The 20,573-nt window shown below is 44.0% G+C and overlaps 3 protein-coding genes and 1 long non-coding RNA gene across 7 annotated transcripts in view; 1 reads left to right on the top strand and 3 right to left on the bottom strand.

Annotated features, from left to right (window-relative positions):
• Nucleotides 1-20,573, bottom strand: part of hoxb3a (homeobox B3a) — a 69,142-nt gene that overhangs the window by 46,947 nt on the left and 1,622 nt on the right. The window contains exon 1 of one of the 3 annotated variants that reach the window (XM_057014315.1): nucleotides 3,507-3,714. The exons of the other annotated variants lie outside the window; for them this stretch is intronic. The gene's annotated coding sequence lies outside the window, so the exon portion shown is untranslated. Of the gene's footprint in view, nucleotides 1-3,506; nucleotides 3,715-20,573 lie in introns of those variants that run through there. 3 annotated transcript variants of the gene reach the window in all.
• On the bottom strand, nucleotides 4,874-8,413 carry LOC130514640 (homeobox protein Hox-B5a). Its single transcript, XM_057014327.1, has 2 exons — nucleotides 7,428-8,413; nucleotides 4,874-6,065 (listed from the first exon to the last, which is right to left on the bottom strand). The coding sequence occupies exons 1-2, from the start codon at nucleotides 8,143-8,145 to the stop codon at nucleotides 5,818-5,820; spliced, it is 966 nt and encodes a 321-aa protein (XP_056870307.1). The 5' UTR covers nucleotides 8,146-8,413; the 3' UTR covers nucleotides 4,874-5,817.
• LOC130514644 (uncharacterized) lies at nucleotides 7,567-17,890 on the top strand. 2 transcript variants are annotated; one of them, XR_008947032.1, is made up of 3 exons: nucleotides 7,567-7,707; nucleotides 16,511-16,624; nucleotides 17,318-17,890. It is a non-coding gene; the product is annotated as an uncharacterized LOC130514644 (long non-coding RNA). The 2 variants fall into 2 exon arrangements; XR_008947031.1 differs by lacking the exon at nucleotides 7,567-7,707 and adding an exon at nucleotides 14,998-15,671.
• Nucleotides 11,021-14,573, bottom strand: LOC130514641 (homeobox protein Hox-B6a). Its single transcript, XM_057014328.1, has 2 exons — nucleotides 13,841-14,573; nucleotides 11,021-12,147 (listed from the first exon to the last, which is right to left on the bottom strand). Exons 1-2 carry the CDS (start codon nucleotides 14,382-14,384, stop codon nucleotides 11,870-11,872), a joined length of 822 nt encoding a protein of 273 aa, XP_056870308.1. The 5' UTR covers nucleotides 14,385-14,573; the 3' UTR covers nucleotides 11,021-11,869.

Below are 20,573 nucleotides of genomic sequence, written 5' to 3'. Positions count from 1 at the left end.
TTGTATAACTTCATATAAGAATCATTGATAAGAATCATGTGCAATCGTGTGCATGAAACTGGTGACGCACACTGATTTAAAATACGCCTCTGCTGTTTTGACCTCGCATCCTGCTGACCAGCAGTTGCCTAACTAGTAGGTCAACAGATCTGTAAAAACAGATAGTTGTTAAGTACGTTTTCCCCGGATGTCAATACTAACAGGCAAACACGCAGTCACCTCGGGGGCCGTGTGCTGCTTGGATCCCCTCTGGTGCGCAGTCTCCTTGTTCAGTGCGTGTCTGCTGACCTCCCGATGACTCTTACTCCTGCATTATTCATGAGGCGTGCCGGTGCGGTTTACCCCTATCAGTATGCAGAAGACATTAGGGCTTTTCAAATGCCAGCTTAAATCTAAGGCCATCGCAGGAGATGCCTCGTGGAAAAAGAGGTGGAGAATATTGTAGTAACAGACACTGAGTGCGCGTATGGGCGACTTCGGTGCGATTTTTCTTTTTAAAATAGCCAATAGCTCAATTCGCTCCCCACAGTTGCTCTAATCAACGAAATGAGCCCACCAAATTGTCTAAAATGGACAAAATCTCATTCAAATGCGAAAGTTGAATTCCACGCTGATAAAGTAAGCGTACATATAAAATATTCCCATGCCCGGGTCAGTCACCTTTCTCTCTCCCTGTGCTTTCTCATGCCCTGCCAATAAACCCAACAAAACACACCCCACGCACTCCCACACAAAGCCAGCGACTCTCTCTCTCTTTCTCTCTCTCTCTCTCTCTCTCTCTCTCACACACACACCTTTGCAATGCAGTGACAGAAGAAAGACCAGTCGTATTATTTACTCACCCCACTCATCATCACCAACACACAGACTGTAAAGTCAAGCGCAGCGCCGTGTGACAGCCTCGACAGGTTCAAAGGAGCAGCAAGCCCGTGCACATAATGCATATAATGCACATAATGCACATAATACAGCGGGAGAAGCGGCTCTGCAGGCTGGAGCTGCCCTCTGTACATAAACGGGAAACAGATGACACACATAGGGCAAAAACAAAGGAGCCCATACAGAACTACTGCTGTGCCTTCCCATGTAGAAACCTCTTCCACTTATCCCTACAAGAAAAGGAACTATGTGTCACGCGTGTCATGTCACGTCCCTGTATTTAGGCCTGGATGTGTGTTGTGATGGTGGCGGTTCTGGTCCCGGCGGGGGAGTTCCCGTATCATCATTAAAAGCAGGAAGTTGATGAAAAATGATTTTTTTTTTCCGTTTTCCTGTTTACTGCATTGGAACTTCCTCTCATCCACGCACATATCCACCATTATCTTAAACCGGAAACACAAAAAGATATTTTTTAAGAGTATGGCGGAAAAAACCCACAGTGTTAAAAACGTATTTTTCGACAACATTCATTTTGGAAAATTGCATTTACATGCTAATCCCATCAAGCACATCGCACAGTAATAAAGAAAACTCCGGATTAAGAGCATATATATTTAATTGCGATAGCCGTGATTAACAAATGTGGCGTATTGCCTTTAAATTTGAATACATTTTAAACTATAATTAATCAAACATTCCAAAGTTCATAATATTCCCGTATATTTTTTTGTCGTTGATGTTGTTAATGTTGTCCATTAAAGTCGAAAGAATTTATGACAGGCATGATTACACAACAAGCTTGTGAATAATTATTGCAATGGCGGAGGGGAGCTTCAGGAGGCTCAATATGGGGGGAGGCCGGTTCCACATTTAAAGTAGAGATAATAAATGAGAGTTTAAGAGCATATAGAGGGACTTCCGAAAGCAGAATCCTCCTCTCCTATTAGCGGAGTGCGGAGGATACGGGATTCACTAGTGCGTGTGGTCTTGTCCGGTGTTACACGCTCACGCGTAAAGCGTCTGTAATCATTGGATGAGCGGTTTCAGTTTATCTGAAATAAATAAATGAAGATGCGGTGGCATTGAACCAAACAGACAGATAAGAAAGAAGGTTGACTCATAGGAGTTGGGCCTACTTTTAAAACCACTGAGCAGAGATTTGCATGCTTGTAAATGATGTGACAAGAAAAAGATTGATCCCAAACGTAGGAAAATATTCTAACATTTATTCAATATTTCAATTCAGTTAAAAGGTCTGTAAATGTGGACGTTTTTGTGGACAGTTTATCCAATGTTTGAGCGACACTCACGTTCGTGGCGTTCTGATTGCTCATTTTAGAAAAGTTTGTGCGTCTGAAAGAGACGTCACGGGTGGAAATCCGTGACACGCATCGTTAAGCTATTTGCATGAAGGGTAAAGTCAGTAAGAGCCAGCGTGGAGAAGATGTCGCTGCGCGACACGGTAGCGGCTCTGTTTGACAGTTTTAGACATCAGACGCTGACAGTGGGGATGTAGTAGCCGAAAGATTTACTGGGTGAGATGATACGGTGCAGATACCGACGACATCTCCACCTTCTCTGGTTTTATCTACGGCGGAGTCTTTACAACTTTCATTATTATTTTATAACGTTACATTAAACTGCTGGTTTCTTAAACAGCTTGGATTTATTGATCCAACCTGTGTGTGTGTGCGCGCGCGCGTGAGTGTAACTGTGTTACTATTGACAGAAAACGATAATCTTATTTGAAATAAGGTTTCTCATAGTGCCACAAACTCGGACTTTCTTTAGCCCCGAGGCCATTAAGACGTCACAGAATTTCTATATCAGATAACTTGATATAATACGAAGAACCTAACCTTGATCTAAACTTCTGTGTTTAGTCTGAATGTGTTTCATTTGCTAAGATGTAAATATTTATTGCCTCAAATGGTTTCTATGGCAATATACACCGATTGTATAAAGATGGCACAGTAGCAGTTTCGCACCTTAGCGTTAAAACAATATTACCATGAACTATACATATGTATATATACTCTCTCTCTCTCTGTCTCTCTCTCTCTCCTGGGTCTGTTATACTACCACCCACATCCATTTTCCGACTCTATCATATACTTAAAGCAGTTCGCACATTCCACAGTTTGAATTTAGGCACAATACAGTGATTGAAAATTCAGCATAGCTGTCGCCCGATATTTAGCTTAGCCAAAGATCTCAATTTTCTAAAATCTGTTTTCCTGGACCTTATATCACTTCTGTGAATCCACCAAGTTCAATCCGCTGTATAAACCGGGCAAATGTCAGCCATTCGCTGTCAGCTTCCAGCAGGGAGAACCGCGTCAGCTTCCTATCTTTAGGTGCCTGCGCGCTGTCGTTGCGCATGTATTATCCAAATTTACAGGGGGCTACAGAAATGTCCGCGCAGCTGCGCGCCTTAGCTCACATTCCATCTGTGACGCCAACATCATCGGACCAGCCGAACTAGCCACAACAACCAATCTCAAGTATATAGAATACAGCAGAGCTTAGCAGCACAGCGACAGGGCGATTAGAGACACACTACAGAGTGAGTGAGTGACATGATAATTACACAGCTCCCTCCCCCACCGAATTCAGACACTACTTACTGTGCGCATGAGTTTCCTTCCCTCGGCTTGCTTTTCCCAGTATCCGGAGCCGCACGGCCAGGAGCTCGCCGGGCTCTTTGTGTAAACCGGAGTAGGAAAAGTGGCCGGTATAGTGGCCTGCGCTCTCTCACTAACAAAAACGCACATTCCCTCCCTCTGCTGCTCTGTCTCTACTTTACTGACCCCTTTAGGATCCCCGCGAAGCCGTTAAACCGTCACTTGCTTTCTAGAATGTGAAATATATAGTACATTGTCAACTCCCCAAAACCATAAAACTAACTTTATGGACCCCACGTGACAAGCGGAGAGCCAGTGAGAGGTATCATTTTGAGGCCTTGGCTGATCTTTACGAGCCAACTTGGAGATAAAAAAAAAAAAAAAAACCTTCATCCGTTTGACATGTAAATGTCAAAGCTCCCTTCTTTTTTATATAATGGCTCAAAGCAGAAGGGGTTCACTTTAAAAAAATATCTCAACACACATACACACACAGGAGACAGGAGACTTCGTGTCCAGATGAAGCTCGGAGCAAGACCTCTTGTCCCCCCCTCATCATGTCCTTTATTAAGCGGGAGCTGCTAGCGTATTGACCGGTGAGTTGGAAACTTCACTAGGTTGGTAACTAGGAAATGGTAACCTAATTTTGCAGGGCTTGGCCTCCGAAAAATAACTGTTGCTCAGTAAAAAGCCAACAGTTTGTCTGCTGCCATGAGGTTTTTGTCGTGTCAGACAGCAGATATGAAAATTGTCCTGTGTATGGGTGTGTGCATGCGTGTGCGTGTGTGGTTATTGTTTCGCTGTGACAGGAGAATTAGGAGGCTGTCGCCTTGGAAATGTGGCGTTCAGGGTTAGATGAAGGCCTGGAAGACAGAAACACAGGCCTCCAGAGCGTAGACGACGCAGTTTGGCTGCGTTAATTTCAATCGTTCGCGGGGACGAAAATGGACCATTCCATAACAAAATATCACTTCAAAAATGTCAGACAAACTTGATGTTTGCCACGATGATAAAAGAAAATCAAAAAGCTTATGAAATTTGTCCAATAAGGGAGTTCAAGCAAATGCGTTTCTTTTTTTTCTTTTCTTTTTTTTTAGAAAAATCCATCATCCAGGTTAATTGGAATCCACCCTTATACAACAGCAGTGTTCCGTTGTGCGCATCCAATGATAGCGTGGGAAATCAGTTGGCATTTTAGATACATGCTTTATATGAAAGCAATAATCGAATTGGGGAAAAATGACGGTCTATCGGTGCCATCGCTGTCTGAGCAATAACGCTGAGTCCTATAAAACTTTTTTGGCTTGTCGTGGTTTGGAAAACTCAGTATGCCCGTTTGAGCGCCAAATTGGAACTCCCCCAACAGCAGCTGGGTTTGATGAGTATGAGAGACTTTATTGTTGCTTTTTTTCTTACTCCAAGATACAAACAAATATAAAAAGCTTAACGCTGACGGGCCTCACACAAGGAGCCGTTTCCTCTTTACACATGGCAAGCGCGCACACGAACACGCTCACACCACAGGTAGCCAAATGGTCACATTGAAAAATGACATTATATATATATATATATCTATATACATCATTTCTAAACAACGAATTCAAATATTACAATAATAATAAAAAACAATAACAATTATTTTGAATAGTAGCGCTATACACGAGTGAATACGCAGATGAGAAGCAGTGCACACGCACACGTGCACTCATATACACCACACACATACTGTACACACAAACACACACATACACACAAACACACACTACTCATAGAGCTACAAGGATATACACATATTATTGGCTGTAAATAACTTATCATAAGAGCTCACATGCTAACTTCTCTAGAAAGCACTTGGTCACTTACAAAACATCGCATTACTTGACACAAACGATATTTAGACAATAACAAGTAGGTAGTACGGTTGTAAATCTAGGTAGAAAGGTAGGTAGGTAGGTAGTATTATCCATACTCTCCTTGTTTGAACTGCCCTCTTTACAGAAAGACTACAGCATACAGGAACATGACGTTTTTTGATTGTGTTTTCTATACAAGAAGCAAGTACCACTGTCAATATCTTATAGGCTACACTGCTTTTAAAACATCGAACATGCCGAACAAAAGTGCTGCGCTGCTGTCTCTAAACTTGGAATTGTGTGTGTTTTTCTTCATCTCCGTTTGTCCACGTCTTCGGTCTACTTTTTTCAAGTTTTCAGTAGGTCTTCCCCACTCTTTACTTTCCTTCCGGGCCGCCTTCACGTGTACTTGACAGCTTTACAAAGAGATGGACGGATATTTTCGAATAGTTTACTCTTTTTTACGGTTGGAAGGCGCTGCCAGGGGTGGCGAGGCTCATGCTTTTCAGTTTGTTGTCTTTCTTCCACTTCATCCTCCGGTTCTGGAACCAGATTTTGATCTGGCGCTCCGTGAGGCAGAGAGCGTGCGCGATTTCGATCCGCCGCCTCCGCGTCAGGTACCGGTTGAAGTGGAACTCCTTCTCCAGTTCAAGCGTCTGGTAACGCGTGTACGCCGTGCGCGCACGTTTCCCATCCGGACCTGTCATATCTACATATTTGGAACCAACAGAACGGGTGTTAGGAGTCGTGACTGAACACACAACATGTAAAATAATTGTGTGGTGTTTTACGCACAATCAGTAAAAGCCCAAGACGTGAAATCAAGTCCCTAGTGGATTATTAGCAACATTATTTACCATAAAAAGTGCCATCTTTATTCCGTTATTGTCTATATACCTATGACTTTAGCTTCGAATGACTGTTCCCAGTTCCTTTCCACCTCACGCACTACAAACGTAGACACCTTCCATCCTGCATGGCGTTACCAAAATAGCCCTATGTACAGACATAGCTGCATGGATCAAGCTCCTTTTTTCTGACAGCAGTCCTACATGACACATTTGATTTCTGCCATTTCCACAGCCTGTTCTTAAAGATCTGCTTTTATTTGTCACATTACTGTTTTTTTAACCAGCTCTCCTCAGCAGCACGCACTTTATCGCACCCCTTTTCATTCCCTCTTGCTCCCTTCAGGGTTTTATTGCCCCGTCCTCTCTCTCACCTCCCTAATAAAGTTCCCACACGTAATAAAGCTTCACTTTCAAAGGCGCAACAGCCTGCAAAGCCTCCCCGACCTTTTCCTTTTTTCCTCTCTCCTTTTTTTCTTTTCCCACCCGGCTCTGTCTGCGCTCATCAGCCTGTTGGGCTTTGCTTCAGGGCTTGCCTCTGCCTTGACAGATTTATGAAGCTTTGTGGAATTTACCAAAATAAAAAAAAAGGGGGAGATAGACGGGGGAGGCAAGTGTCCGGCGTCACTGGACTCTACGGGAGGGAAATGCAAAACGAATTACGTTCAGAAAATGCGCAATCTCGGTCTATGTACAACATCGTTACCTGCCCTTCGACTGAGTTCATGTTGAATAAATTCGCTCACAGGCACAGAGCCTCCCAAATTATGCGTGGAAGAGACATAATCAAGATTCAGAAATGTCGACATAGACTGTCCCTACGTCAGTCAGTGGGATTTTTTTAATTGACCAGGAATAGTGTTTTTAGGTGTTGCAGAACCCCCCCAACACACACACACACACACACACACACACACACACACACACACACACACACACACACACACGAGGAACACTGTCTAAATGATATTATCCGGCTATCGTCATAAGCTCGAATATAGGAATTTATGATTCAGTGGAGCCTATAGCATATATTTAAAGAGACGCACCGCAGCGTGGTTCCCTTATCCGTTTGTAAAATCACTAAATTGTCACCAATCCCATGTGCCCAAACAATCTATCTGATCGGCACGATGACTATTGTAGCACTATGAATATTGGCGCTCTAGAACTTGCACGATACAGAGCTAATAAGCTATAAAGACATGAGCAGCAGAATGTACCATGGCTAATGTGCAGCTTTCTCATCCAGGGGAATATCTGAGGCGGCTGTCCCTCGCTGCCAACGGTGTTGCCCGCGGCTGCCCCCGCCGGGCCGCCCTCCTGTTTCTGCACGCCGTGTGAGTGACCTGTCCTGGGAACCGGGTTGCCGCCATGGCCGTTGTCTCGTCGCAATTCCTCGCTTTCGGTAGACGCGTCATCCAACTCCGTGAAGCGTTGCACCGTGCCGCCGCCACCGCCGCCGCCGCCGCCGGAGGAGGAAATGTTGGTGCCGGACGACAGGTTTGTGGAGCTGAGATTACCGCTTCCTGATTGCTCCGAACGCGGAGACGAGCTCCGTGCGCCTAGGCTGGTGTCTCCACTGCCGGGCGACAACAGTGATTCTGCTGCAGAAGCAAGGGAGCAACTGGAGGGTTGTCTGAAACTCCTTTCCGTTGTTGGAGAGCCGAATCCCAAAGCGTCCCCGACGAGCGAGCCGCCCCCGAAGTGTCCGCTGGTTACCGCGTCGTCACCGCTCCCCCCTCTCCGGTTGTTGACGGTCAGGTCCATACCATTGTAGGTGTACCCGTAAGAACCCGTCGCATGGTGCATGGTGGCGGTGGAGGAGTCCCTGTACGTCCCGCCGTTCAGAGCGCCGCTGCTGGCTCCATAATTTAGCAGTTGATAGTCGGGGCCATTTGGGTAGCGCCCCGAGAACGAGTTTACAAAGTAAGAGCTCATTTAGGTTGTTTTAGAGAGTTGCAGGCTTACAGTTGAGTACTAAGGGGCGCTTGATTTGTTAGATTTCTCTCGGTCGTTACAACGCTGGTACTTTCAACGATTTATGATGTATTAGTGAATTATGGCGTTGCACTGTACTTCGTTTTTAGCTTTGTATGCGCCCTCCAAATATGGGGGTGGGGTGGTGTGTGTGAGTTTGTCGGACCGAGGCGTGTGTGTATGTGTGTGTGCGTGTGTGTGTCGTGGGGGAGGTGAGGGGGTGAGGTGAGGGAGGAGAGACAGAGAGAGGGAGGAGGTGGTCACGTGCTTTTGTTGACCAGTCGTAAATTCTCGCCGATGGCTTCGGAGAGGTAATTCATGCTCTGAGGTTTAATGATGAAGGGGTGGGCGGAGGAAACTCTCTCTCTCTTTCTCTTTCTCTCTCTCTCTCCCTCACACACACACGCACACCATTTGCCTGTCGTTTGGAGATGCCGGTGAGCTCTGAGCGCCACCTACTGCAGATATGACTTATTGCACAAAAAAAACGTGAAATTGAGTGAGAACAACTAGACACGTCCTTTAAATATAGATATTAAAATCTGGCAGCTGTATTTTTTACTCTTCCCTCCTCCCTGTTAGTAGTTGCTTCCATCATCATTCAGGCCTGTTAATTGACCTTTACTGTGGCAGAAATGGGAAGATGCTGACCATAAACCATAAATAATACCCTTCCTTCCATACAATTACTGAAGTCCACTGAATCTACAGCCTCTTCTTTTTCTTTGGAGTAGCACTAGTAATAGTAGTAGCAGTGGTGGTAAACAATTATAACAAAAAAAGCAAAATGCAAAACTCTGAACAGCCATAACAGAGATTATAGTGATACATTCACTGATCACATTTATTAGAGGGAAAAATGATCACTTTTGATGCAATCACTATTAATATGCTATTAATATGCTATTATGCTCAGTATTTATCACATTTATCACAAACATTTAAATGCAACAGTTGCAGCTGCAGAGCACAAATGTTCTTTCTTTCTTTCTTCTTTCTTTCTTTCTTTCTTTCTTTCTTTTTTCTTTCTTTCTTTCTTTCTTTCTTTCTTTCTTTCTTTCTTTCTTTCTTTCTACACTTCTAAACTTCTAAACTTCTAAACTTCTACACTTCTACACTTCTACACTTCTTCACTGCCCTACATCCAGCTGCAAGAGAGGAATGTTAAACCTGATCTGTGGATGGAAATCTGCTGATTTATGATTTGTTGATTCCCAGGATGGGATGCATTTCAGCCCCGTGTGTCAGTGTATGTGTTTGCAGAAGGCCTCAGTGCGAGCTGCATGCTTCACTGTAACTCTGACACACACACACACACAACACACACACACACACACACAACACACACACACACACACCACACACACACACACACACACACACACACACACACACACACACACACACACACACACACACAGCCGACATGCCAACATGGGACAGATGAAGTACTCCAGATTTTCGTGTGTGAAATGATACAAATGATTTGATTGTGTGGGGGAGTGTTTGTACGAATCTGTGCCTGCATTTGTGCGTATGTGTGAGCAGCTTTAGTCCACATTTTCCACAAGCAGCTGCTTACACACTGAGCATCGCTGCTGCTTGCTCAGAAAAACACTCTGAATATTATAAAAGTTAACCAGCAGACTGAAACAGCTGTAGGAACCCACGGGGGCTAGAACGTATAAAACAGATACTGTCCACCCATCAACATGAATTCTCTATATTTTTGTCTGGAAAACAAAACAGGGAGTTTTAAAAAAATACAGTCCAGAACTTAGAGTGCGCCAGGAATGGCCAGTCTTTAACAGGGCGGAGGATGAAGAGGCACTGACCCAGTTGGCACACACTTCTGAACACACTCCCCCTGGATTTGCACAGTCACGTTTGATATTTGAACTGCTGAAGAGCTCAGTATGGCCTTTTTGGGAAGAAAAAAAAATACAGTTAGTGAAGACAAAAAATTGGTTTTGTTTCCTATAGCTGGTTGCCTTATATGTATTTAGTGTTCCTTTTCTTCACCATTCTTTCTTGTGTATTTGTTACACCAAAAGTTCTGGAAATAGAACATTTCATGACTATTTCTTATTCATTCAATATAAATGTAATTCTACAAATTGCCGGAGGAAAAGTGTAATAGTATTCAATGAGTTGCTGCAAATGCACATGCAGTGGGCTATAAATAAGAATTGATATGGAATTGTTGCATGGCTGCTATAATAACCACAGCATTATCATATATGTCATTTTATACGTTCAGAGCATTTGTTTTGGAAAATATACATTATTTTCATACGCTACTGTATGCATTTTTGTATAACACAAGAGCAAGGTATTGATGATACTGTTGTTGGAAACGCGCCTTTTGCATTTCGGTACGAATCACGCGATTTATTTAAATCAGAGGCGTGAATGAAAAGTTAAGTTAATCGGAATGAGGTGCCGATGCTCGTGCATGACCGCAAACCAAGCTCCCGAGAGATGGGACCCGCGCGCCGGTCATTCAGGGGACACACAGAGTTCATGGGGTCATAAGGACATTGTCCACTTTGTCTGGTTGAAGTGCGTGTGTGTGTATGTGACGTGTCGGGCCGGCTGGCTTGAGGACAGGTCAACTTTCTCTCACTCCAACTGGTCATTAATTAGTTGCAGCTCGCCATCGGCAGAGCTGGGTCCTGTCCCCACAAACCTCCCGCAGGCCAGGGCTAGGGTGCGTGCACGTTTCAAACACGCAGGTTTGGGAACAGTGGCTAAATTGTTTTGCGTCAAAGCCGCGTTGTTTGTCCAAAATCCAAGTGTGATCCAACATTAATTTGAAAATAAAATAAAAAAAACGTTCGCTTGTTAACAGTTTATTGAACATTTCTTATAGGTAGTATGCGTAATTACTTGACAAAAAGACACATAACATAAACACTGTAAAAAGTCATAAAATATACACTTTTCCTGAACGTTTTAGGTAGTTTGGAGAATAATTCAGTAGGTTAACAACCCCTCCCATGCGTCCCAATCCTATCAAAAAATTAAAAGAGCTGGAAATCTTAAATTACCCCCCACACGCACGCACGCACACCTACCCGCAAACACAATATTCGCACCATGCAAGGTGTTTTTTTAGCCAGCTCATTTCTATACAGTTTAAATATGGACAAAGTGTGACTTATATACACATTCAAACATCTTTCCTTCCCAGCTTGGTTGCGTTTGAAGGTAACGCACAACAAGAAGACGGAAAATAAAACAGACTACCAGGAGCAGAAAACAGCCCCAGTCGAGTTTTTATACTTCATCAACACGCCTGCTGGGAAATGATACAAATAAAAGACAAAAGCCGTGGAAAAATAAGTACTTTATGATTGGAATGCAACAGGAAGTCGTGTCTTCAAAATGCGTCACCGTCCTCCCATCGTTTCTATTACTTGCTATTTATTTGTTGCATTACATTGTTTTTCTTCAATCTTCTTCCTTCCGAGGGTCACACCTTTTTTTAGACCACAAACGGAGAATTTAATGTGGTGGGATGCATTTGTTTGTGGCTGGCGATGATTGAAGCATCAAACAATGAGCGACCCCTGATCCTGGTTTTAAAACAGTTCCAGAGCCTTCACATCGGACCCGTGTCTGGACCGCTGGAGACAAATCCACGTCTCTCTTAATATTACACCATCAGTTTGTATCTTCCCTTTCACTCCGTCTGCTTCTCCTCTTCCTCTGTGCCGTTCACGGTGGACGAAGAGGAGGAGGACGAAGAGGAGTTAATCAACTTGTTCTCTTTCTTCCACTTCATCCTCCGGTTCTGGAACCAGATCTTGATTTGCCGCTCGGTGAGGCAGAGCGCGTGCGCGATTTCGATCCGCCGTCTTCGCGTCAGGTACCGGTTAAAGTGGAACTCCTTCTCCAGTTCCAGAGTCTGGTAACGCGTGTAGGTCTGACGGCCGCGTCTCCCGGGGCTGCCGAAAGTCCCTGAGAAAGAAGCAAAACACAGGGAAAGTTACAGTTTAACCAGAGTCATGCGCGTAAACGCCAGGAAGAGTAAGTCAGAAAGGGCTGAAATTATTCCTGACATTTAAAAACCTTGAGAGGGTGCATAATAATATGATTCAGGTCTGATACTAGACTTATTCTGCCTCCTAATCAAAGAGTTTATTATGTCCTGGCTCAGCTGATAAATGCTGCTTAGGCAATATCAACCAACTTGCTTCATAGACCTGTTTAGTAGCAGCTGAAATGTTATTAGTTATCCTTTAAATTATCACATAGGACAATTTCGGGATAGTAACTACCTATGTAGTTGTGACTATATTAGCTTAAGCTTTAGAATGATTAGGCGTTAATTATTTTCAAACGATACATTTTAATCTATAGCGTATAGCATGGTCCAAAAAACGGGTCAACAAAAATAACACTTATATTAATATTAATACTACTAACGTGTTTCGTTAATGGGCCCAAAATAATAATAATAATAATAATAATAATAATAATAATATAATAATAATAATAGGTTAAAAGTCTTCGTGTGGAGTCAGTGGATCAGGTGTCTAAGCTCTAGACCTGTATTTTGGTAAACAACAGGCCATGTTGTCAGTCCAGCAGCTACTGCTTCTGTATCGATCCACAGAGCAGAGCATTGATGAAAACCCGCACGCCGCTCAGGGCACTAAATATCCATAAATAAAAACGCATTCAAGGCGGATTACGGAGGAACAGTCATTGGTCTTGGGTAATTCTTTACTCTCTATCTCTCTCCGCCTCCTCTCTTTCAGTCCAGCCGTCATTTACATCACCGATTGTCATTAAAAGCCCGAGTTGCCTTTTCTTCCCTATATAATTCTTTGCAGCAGTGCCTGTTCCCACCTCATTTGTCATAACTCGGCGAGTCCTGCGGGGTTTTGCACAACAGACGCAGCATCTATAACTCAATATCAACAGGCTTCTTTTCTTCCCTGTTGAAAAAAGACGCTTTTGCTTAATGTTACAAGTGAAGTTGCAAAAGGAGGCGTGCTGCGGAATATTTATGTAATAAAAACATGCGTAGATTCTTCAAACTGACTTTCAAAGGCAACGTGGCCATTTAAATAAATCCTACATGAAAGGATTATCTAATCTGTTCAGATAGGTTAACACTACAATAAGATGATATAGAACAAGGTTGCTGAGGACAGAAGCGAGAGGTTTCTATTAGGGAAACACGAAAAAGTAAAACTAATGAATTTTAAAATTATTTTATCTAAAGGCAAAAATAGAATATATATATAAAGAACAATACAGCGGGGTAGATAATCGATCTAACTCGTGTTTCCTGTCTTTCTGTCACGGTTATCTTACTATCTGTGACTTGTTTTCACCCACAACACTGTCTGACAGGCTTTTCCTCTCGACTCCCCGGTAGCAGCGTCGGTCAGCAGGTCACATACAGTAACTGGAGCTACAGCCCAAACAAACCCGGTTTATGACGGACAATAAAAGCGCGCACGGCTGACTGACAGCCCAACAAACGGGGATCATAAAGCAGCTACTGGGAGAGGTGGAGGAGGAGGAAAAGAGCAGGGAGAAGACAGCGGAGGGGCTGACAGAGGAAACAAACGTCAGTTTTATGACGGGGATCATAAAATATGCAAGAGAGCAGCAGGAAAAGGAAGAAGACGACACTCACCGTTGCACGCGTTCATCCGCTGCATCCACGGATAAATTGGCACCGAAGACTGCTTGTCGTCCATCGGATCACCGAACAGACCCTTCCCGCCTAGCCCCGCGCACTCCGCTTTACGGTGCATGCCGTCCTGACCTAACGCCAGCTGATGCTCCTCCAGGCTACACTGGTGCTCCTTGTCCCGGTAGAAGCTCGTAGCCGCCGCCGCCGCGGCCGCTGCGGCCGCCGCAGTGGCGTAGTCACAGGGGCCAGCCCCGGTGGTGCCCCCGACACCGACCCCCGCCGCCCGGTGACCGCCGTACGCGCCGTTCGCCGTCTGCTGGTAATATGACGCTGTGTAGGGTTTGTCCTGGTGCACTCCGGTGGTGCCGGCGCCGTACGCCACGGCTGCGGCGGTCGGGTAGTGCCTGAGCGGGTGGTCCGCCGCGTAACCGGACGAGTAGAGCGGGATCTGACCCAAGAACGACTCCGCCGCCGCCTGCCCACCTCCTCCACCCGGTCCCGGCAGCGTCACCGGGAAAGAGGAGTTGACAAAATAGGAACTCATTTGGGGAAAGCCGGTGAAAAGGATGAGGAGAAAAGAGGAAAAGGAGAGGGGAAGGACAGGAGGACACAAACACAACAACAACGATGAAAAAGAAGGAGGAGTAGAAGGAGGCTAACGGCTAATGGCTAACGGTTCTCCCTCCCGTCCTCCTTCCTCTGCCTTCCCTTGCCTGCACTTTATGATTTGTTGTGTTTTATAGCCGACAGTCCGACGGGCTGCTGCTGCTGCCGCTATCACTTAGTTTATCGCAGATTGGAAGGAGGAGGGGTGAGGAGGGTGAGAGGAGGGTGAGAGAGGGGAAGGGGTATCTGGGTGGCTGAGTGCCAGTGTTGGACTTAGAGAGAGAGAGAGAGAGAAAGCGGTGGGGGGGCAAGAGAATCTGTGTGTGCGCGTTAATGGAACCGGGTGAAGAAGGGGAAGGCAGAGACCAGCTGACCCCAGGTTGCCCAATGAGAAGCTTCCGTGCTTTTCCTTTTCTTGGAGGGAGGAAAAAGATGAGGAAGGGGGAGATGGGGAGACGGGGCTGCTGAAAGCTGTACGGTGACCCCCCCCCCCCCACACACACACACACACACAGTATTTCTTCTTTGCCTTTTTCTACCTTCGACACCGCGCCCCCCCCCCCCCCCTTCTTTTTTTAATCTCTCCGTCTAATTGTCATTCAGCCTCGACACGATCTCGCCCCGGTTCCCCGGTGAGGATTGCGCAATCACACCGGAATCCTCGACGCGTTAAATTGACTCGCTCTCTTTCCACGTGCGTGGCCCTCCGTCTGTTACTGGATCTATAAAAAGCGCGTGCGCAAGCACACACACGCACGCACACACGCGCGCGCACTGCCCCATCAGAGGCAAGCAAATAATAAAACATATTCCCGGCGCTTCCCTGATAATAACACCGAGCGCAATTGAATGCGTTTAGCGTGCGTAAATCACAAGTGCGCGCGCGTAGGCCCAGAATTCTAATTGAGCTGTCGGTACATTCATAATTGGCGTGTTTGCCTCCATCCCGGTGGATGTGAGCCGGTTATTTTGTAACAGCCACTGAATGATAATCTGGGAGGGATTTCTGGATCTAATCTGAGAGCCGCTGCGTCGGTGATGAAATCCATCGTCTCCCCGAATGTATGTCTCTTGTTCTGCTGTTTAAAGTGTTCCAGGTGTGTTGTGTAGCAGTCGGTTTGATCTATGAGCGCAATGATTTCTTATTTTCTTCGGCGGCGACACTGATTAGGTCGACATGTACAAGTAGAAGAAGGAAGAAAGCAGGCCCTTCGGCTGTTTTGTGGTATGTTAACACCCGGTACAACATCGGGCAGGCGGTCAGACACAGCATATACAAAATACATTTAGCTACATGTAAACATAACCATATTTGTTGTTTTCCTGAGCAAATAGAAGAGTGACTGGAAATAAATTAATCAGATTTAAGTTGCTTGTCTTTTAAATACACTAAATTCAAAGTAAAAACCAACATTAACGATATTAGGCAGTAATTAGCTGTAATCATTTTAAGTGATTTCGGCATTTGTACGTCAATTAGGGGTCTTTATTTATGTAAACACAAGTTGTGATGTTTGTGATTGCATTTGCTGATAACCTTAGCAAGAACAGCAAAAACAATCAGTCATAATATGTTAACAAAGACGCATTTAGTAAAGATAAGTACAATCGTGTTTACTTCCTCCTTTCAGAGTTATGTCTCGTTTTTCCTCTATAAAGGAAGATAAAAAAAGAGGAAAACCCGCTTTTCAGTGCTTTTCATTCGCGCTTCAAAACGGAATATGTGTCGCTGAGGTCGTAAAATAGCCACAGCCATAAATAAGTCCGTGCGCGCGCACGCGTGTGTTTCTCTGTGCGTTACAGGCTGAGGCTTGCCTGTAGACAGTCTACTGACAAATAGAGACAAAGAATCTATTTTTACTTTTTTCTCTAGCCTCCTATCCTTGCTAGTTCCCCGCACGTCCCCGGGCCTGTTTCAGCCCCTGCTCTGAGACGCATGAACGCGCTCCCTCGGACCTTTTCTTCCTGGACAGGATCACGCAGACACACAGATAATCTCGCTCATTTTCTAAACTTTCTTCTTGGCCTCCCACTCACGCCCTTCTCCACTCTCTCTCCTGGCAGGACGCTGCATTTCCTTCTGCTTTGTGGGAACGGGAAGCAGCGGCATTGTGTTGTGGCTGACTGTGGTTTAATCATTAATGAGCAGCGGAGACTTAACCCGGGACACACAACACGGTAATGTTATTAACGCCCACGAATGCGTCTGTTGGTGTTTTCTGTCGGTGCATGTTGTCGCTGCGGGTTTAGTTCTAACTCCTCCTCAGGATCGGGAGTAATTATGACTTCCTAAGGATACAGTGACATGTTTGGACTCATCCAATGTGGCAGTAAAACCCGAGCTCGGTGTGGAAAAGCATTGATAAGCGCATTTACCATGTGTGGAATTAAATGGTATCACACAGAGTAAATTAATGACAGCCCAGGGCGGCTGGGTTTTATCACTATGCCATATTATGAAGTTTTGTCAGCACTTAATTCGAGGCCGCTTGCTTCCTGGTAGCTTGTCCATTGTAACCCAAGCGCCAATATGAGTGTGTTTACAGCTTTCCATTCTGGAATTAGTTTGCAAACTCGTATTAATTCATTACTAAGGCAGCGGCCATTAAAAAGGTCTTTAAAGTCTTCATATGGGGTGTAATTGTTGAATTGTATAGGAAATAAGCTGTCGGACAAAGATTTCATGACCCTAGCTTTAGCTTGAGAGCTAATGGAAATATATTGGAGTGTAAGTGTCCTAAAATTTGACTTCATTAAAACTCGAAGCAACAATGTGATTGTTATAGGAGGCACATTTGAAACACACATTTAGCTATAATTTGCAATTATATTGTCTGCGAATTTATAGAGCGACGTTGTTTGTCATTGCAGGTGGTTGGTGGTTGAAGATGGTTGAAGAGAATAGTAAGAGAAAGTCAACCCAAAGGTTTTGATGTTTTTATTTTATTTCCACATCCATTTTGTGGCAACTGGGAGCAACTCTTCAGGAAAGAGAAATGCATGGATCAGGATTTCTACATTTACGAGAAGTCCTTAAGTATATGAACTGTGTGCTTTTACGTTTTCCTTTAAAGTTTTTTGCTTTTAAATTAATGAGCAATATGATGGTCCGTGTTAATGTACGTCATTTTATAATGTATGCACAACATCATTTAAATTTACGTGATCCGAAGTTTCACTAAATACTGTCAAACGTACAATTATAGTTTAAAATCTCTGGAATTCGGGAAATCAACAAATGTTATTGTATTTAAAGCACATGTTTTAACACATTCTTAATTTTTTCCCGTAATTGATACGCTGCGTTATGGGCTCTCTGTTCCAAAATCAGATTGGTGCAGCTGTGATTGAACGGTGGCGTGAACAGATAGGAGCTGTTGGAACTCCAGGAATCTGAGTCATTTCAGAGATTATCGACAATTAAAGCTGACGGAGTCACACTGCTGCTTTTTATAGCTTTATTACTTTATTTTCACCACGTGTGCCGTGTGTGTGCGTACGTGCGTGTGTGTGCGTGCGTGCGTGTGTGTGTAGAAGAAAGCCAGAGACATCGGGACTTTTATGACTTTATGACCGTTTATGACTCCTTGTAAAAGTCCAAGGAATGGCGGCGAACTAAACAAAACAGCCCACAGCAAAGAGGAGAAATGTGCTGCGCTGCACATAAGAAACGCGCGCTCACACACACACACACACACACACACACACACACACACACACACACACACACACACACACACACACACACATGCACACACAGCAGGCTATTATTAACAGGGCTCATGAAATAATTAACAGTCTATAAAATTAAATATTTTCTACTTCTTTTATTTATTAGTATTTTATTTTTACCAAATAGTTTATATATATATAATACGTTACTATGACTTTATATGTATGTTTTTTAAAACCTGGCCATTTCAAATTCACGAATTAATCCACTATAAACCCTCTCAATATTTGCTGATATGGCTGTAAAGTGGCATCAGTAGTTAATAAATATGGACTGTAAGCCAGGACCAGAGCAGAGATCGGCCTCCACCGGCACCGAGACCCACTCACGGTCTGCAACTTCAGTGAAAACGAAAAAGAAGCAGCGACCCCTCACACACGAGTTAATGACAAACTGAAATGAAGTACCTCACTTGGCTTTTTTCCTTGCAACGCATTCATCGTTTCCAAGCAGCGCCACTGCGCCCTTCACGGCACCGTGATTCTGTGCTGGGTCACTTCCCCGGACCTGCCGTCGACGAGAGAACCGGGCGAGTTAAAGAGTAACGGGCACGAAGGCGGCATGACTGAGAGGGACGCGAGCTTCTCTCCTTATATAATAATAATAATAATAATAATAATATAATAATAATAATAATAATAATAATAATAATAATAATAATAATGCTTATTCACATTCTGGTTGTTAAATTCATGATTTCTAACAGCAAGAATCTATGTGAAACCGTCAGATTGACGAGTAAATAGTAACCTCAATGCAATAGAATTGGCTGTAAATTCATTCTGAATGCTGGATTAATGCTGTGCGTGCGTGCGTGCGTGTGTGTGTGCGTGTGTGTGTGGTTGGGGGAGGGTCAGGATTTTAATGGCGGGTACATGATACATTTGTAGATGATCAATCAGACAAATAGATAAAATCGTACACGAGGGCCAGTTCCCTTCAGCTCCCTCTGACATGGTTGCTTCAAAAAGCCAGATCTGGTTCTCCCGCACGCACAGGCTTTAGTGCGTGCACTCCCTCCCCCCTTCCCCCCACGCTACGTTCGCTGCAGCAACAGCAGTCAGGACTGACCAATGGTCTCGCCACAAACCTGTCTTTGTCTTCACATTAACATCGAATCCGTAAGTAAAGAAGCAGCCAGTAAGGAGTGTGAGGCAATAAGACAAATGATCTATGTTTGCATGTTCTCTGATTTCCATGTGTTCAAAGAATGTAAAAAAAAGGGGAGGAAAAAGTCACAAACACATCATCAGTTTGTCAAGAGCCAATAAGACAGACCACCAACACACACTCACACACACACACAGATGTTAGCGGCGGCATATCACACCTTTCAGCGAGGACAGAAACACCTTCAGGCTCGGAGCCAGAGGGGAAGGAGGGGTGGGGATTTACCCAGAGAGATGGGACGTGTTTTGTGCCTGCCTGGTGCTGTTTCCTGCGCACCGCTAGATGGCACTAGAGCGTTTAGCTGCGGGCTGAAGGGGTCTGAAAGCGCGACGCTAAACAGGAGCCGGCGAGCAACAGCTTTCAGCCGTGCGTCACTGAGTCGTCCGCTCCTGCACTTGCACAGATCTTTGGCACTTTTAATTGATCATTGGTTCATTTTCAAGAAAAAGAAGTGTTACATTTAAGCAAAAAAATCTAATTTTACCGCATCTACCATATTTTGGTGTCAAAACGGGGAAGCAACGCACGTCTGCTCCAATTCCTCTTGTATTCAATCGTACACGAAATCTAGGTATAGTGACAATGATGTTTTTGGGTTTATCTTGGTTAAACCGTCATACTTGGTTTGAACCCACAACCCATCTTGCAAATACACAGATATTGATAATTGGTTGACTGTTCCTTTATTTTGAACAAGTGCAAATAAAGACAAATAAATCTGAGATGATAAATAAGAAAGGATCAATAGCTCCACGTGCATTTTTGCACTTAATATACATGTTCAAAAAGGAGAGGGAAGAAGTAAATACACATCAGATAATAAATATAAATAAATATAGTCATAGCTCCATGTTCAAAGAAGCTGAACTTACGTTAGCCCAATAAGTGAAATAAGAACGATTATTTACGGAGAAATGAAATATTAACACATTATGACAGGATCAATAAATCGAGGTACTAGTGGCTCAAATTGAAAGGTTCGAAATCAGATAATATACGATCCAAAGTATTGTCATTTGAAAGATAGATTATTGTGTATTAATATTTATATAATTCTAAACGAATTATACTATGAGGGGAAATTCCGTTAAAGAGACCCGATCCTAAAATAGTAAAGCCACTATTGTTTCATTTTCACCAATACTCTGTAATAATAGTAACTAAAATATCAAAATTTAGATTACACTTCATTATTTTTACGCAGTATATTTAAGGGATATATTT

The sequence above is a fragment of the Takifugu flavidus genome, chromosome 18, assembly GCF_003711565.1.
Source record: "Takifugu flavidus isolate HTHZ2018 chromosome 18, ASM371156v2, whole genome shotgun sequence".
Taxonomy (NCBI): Eukaryota; Metazoa; Chordata; class Actinopteri; order Tetraodontiformes; family Tetraodontidae; genus Takifugu; species Takifugu flavidus.
This window is presented reverse-complemented; position numbering and strand designations above follow the sequence as displayed.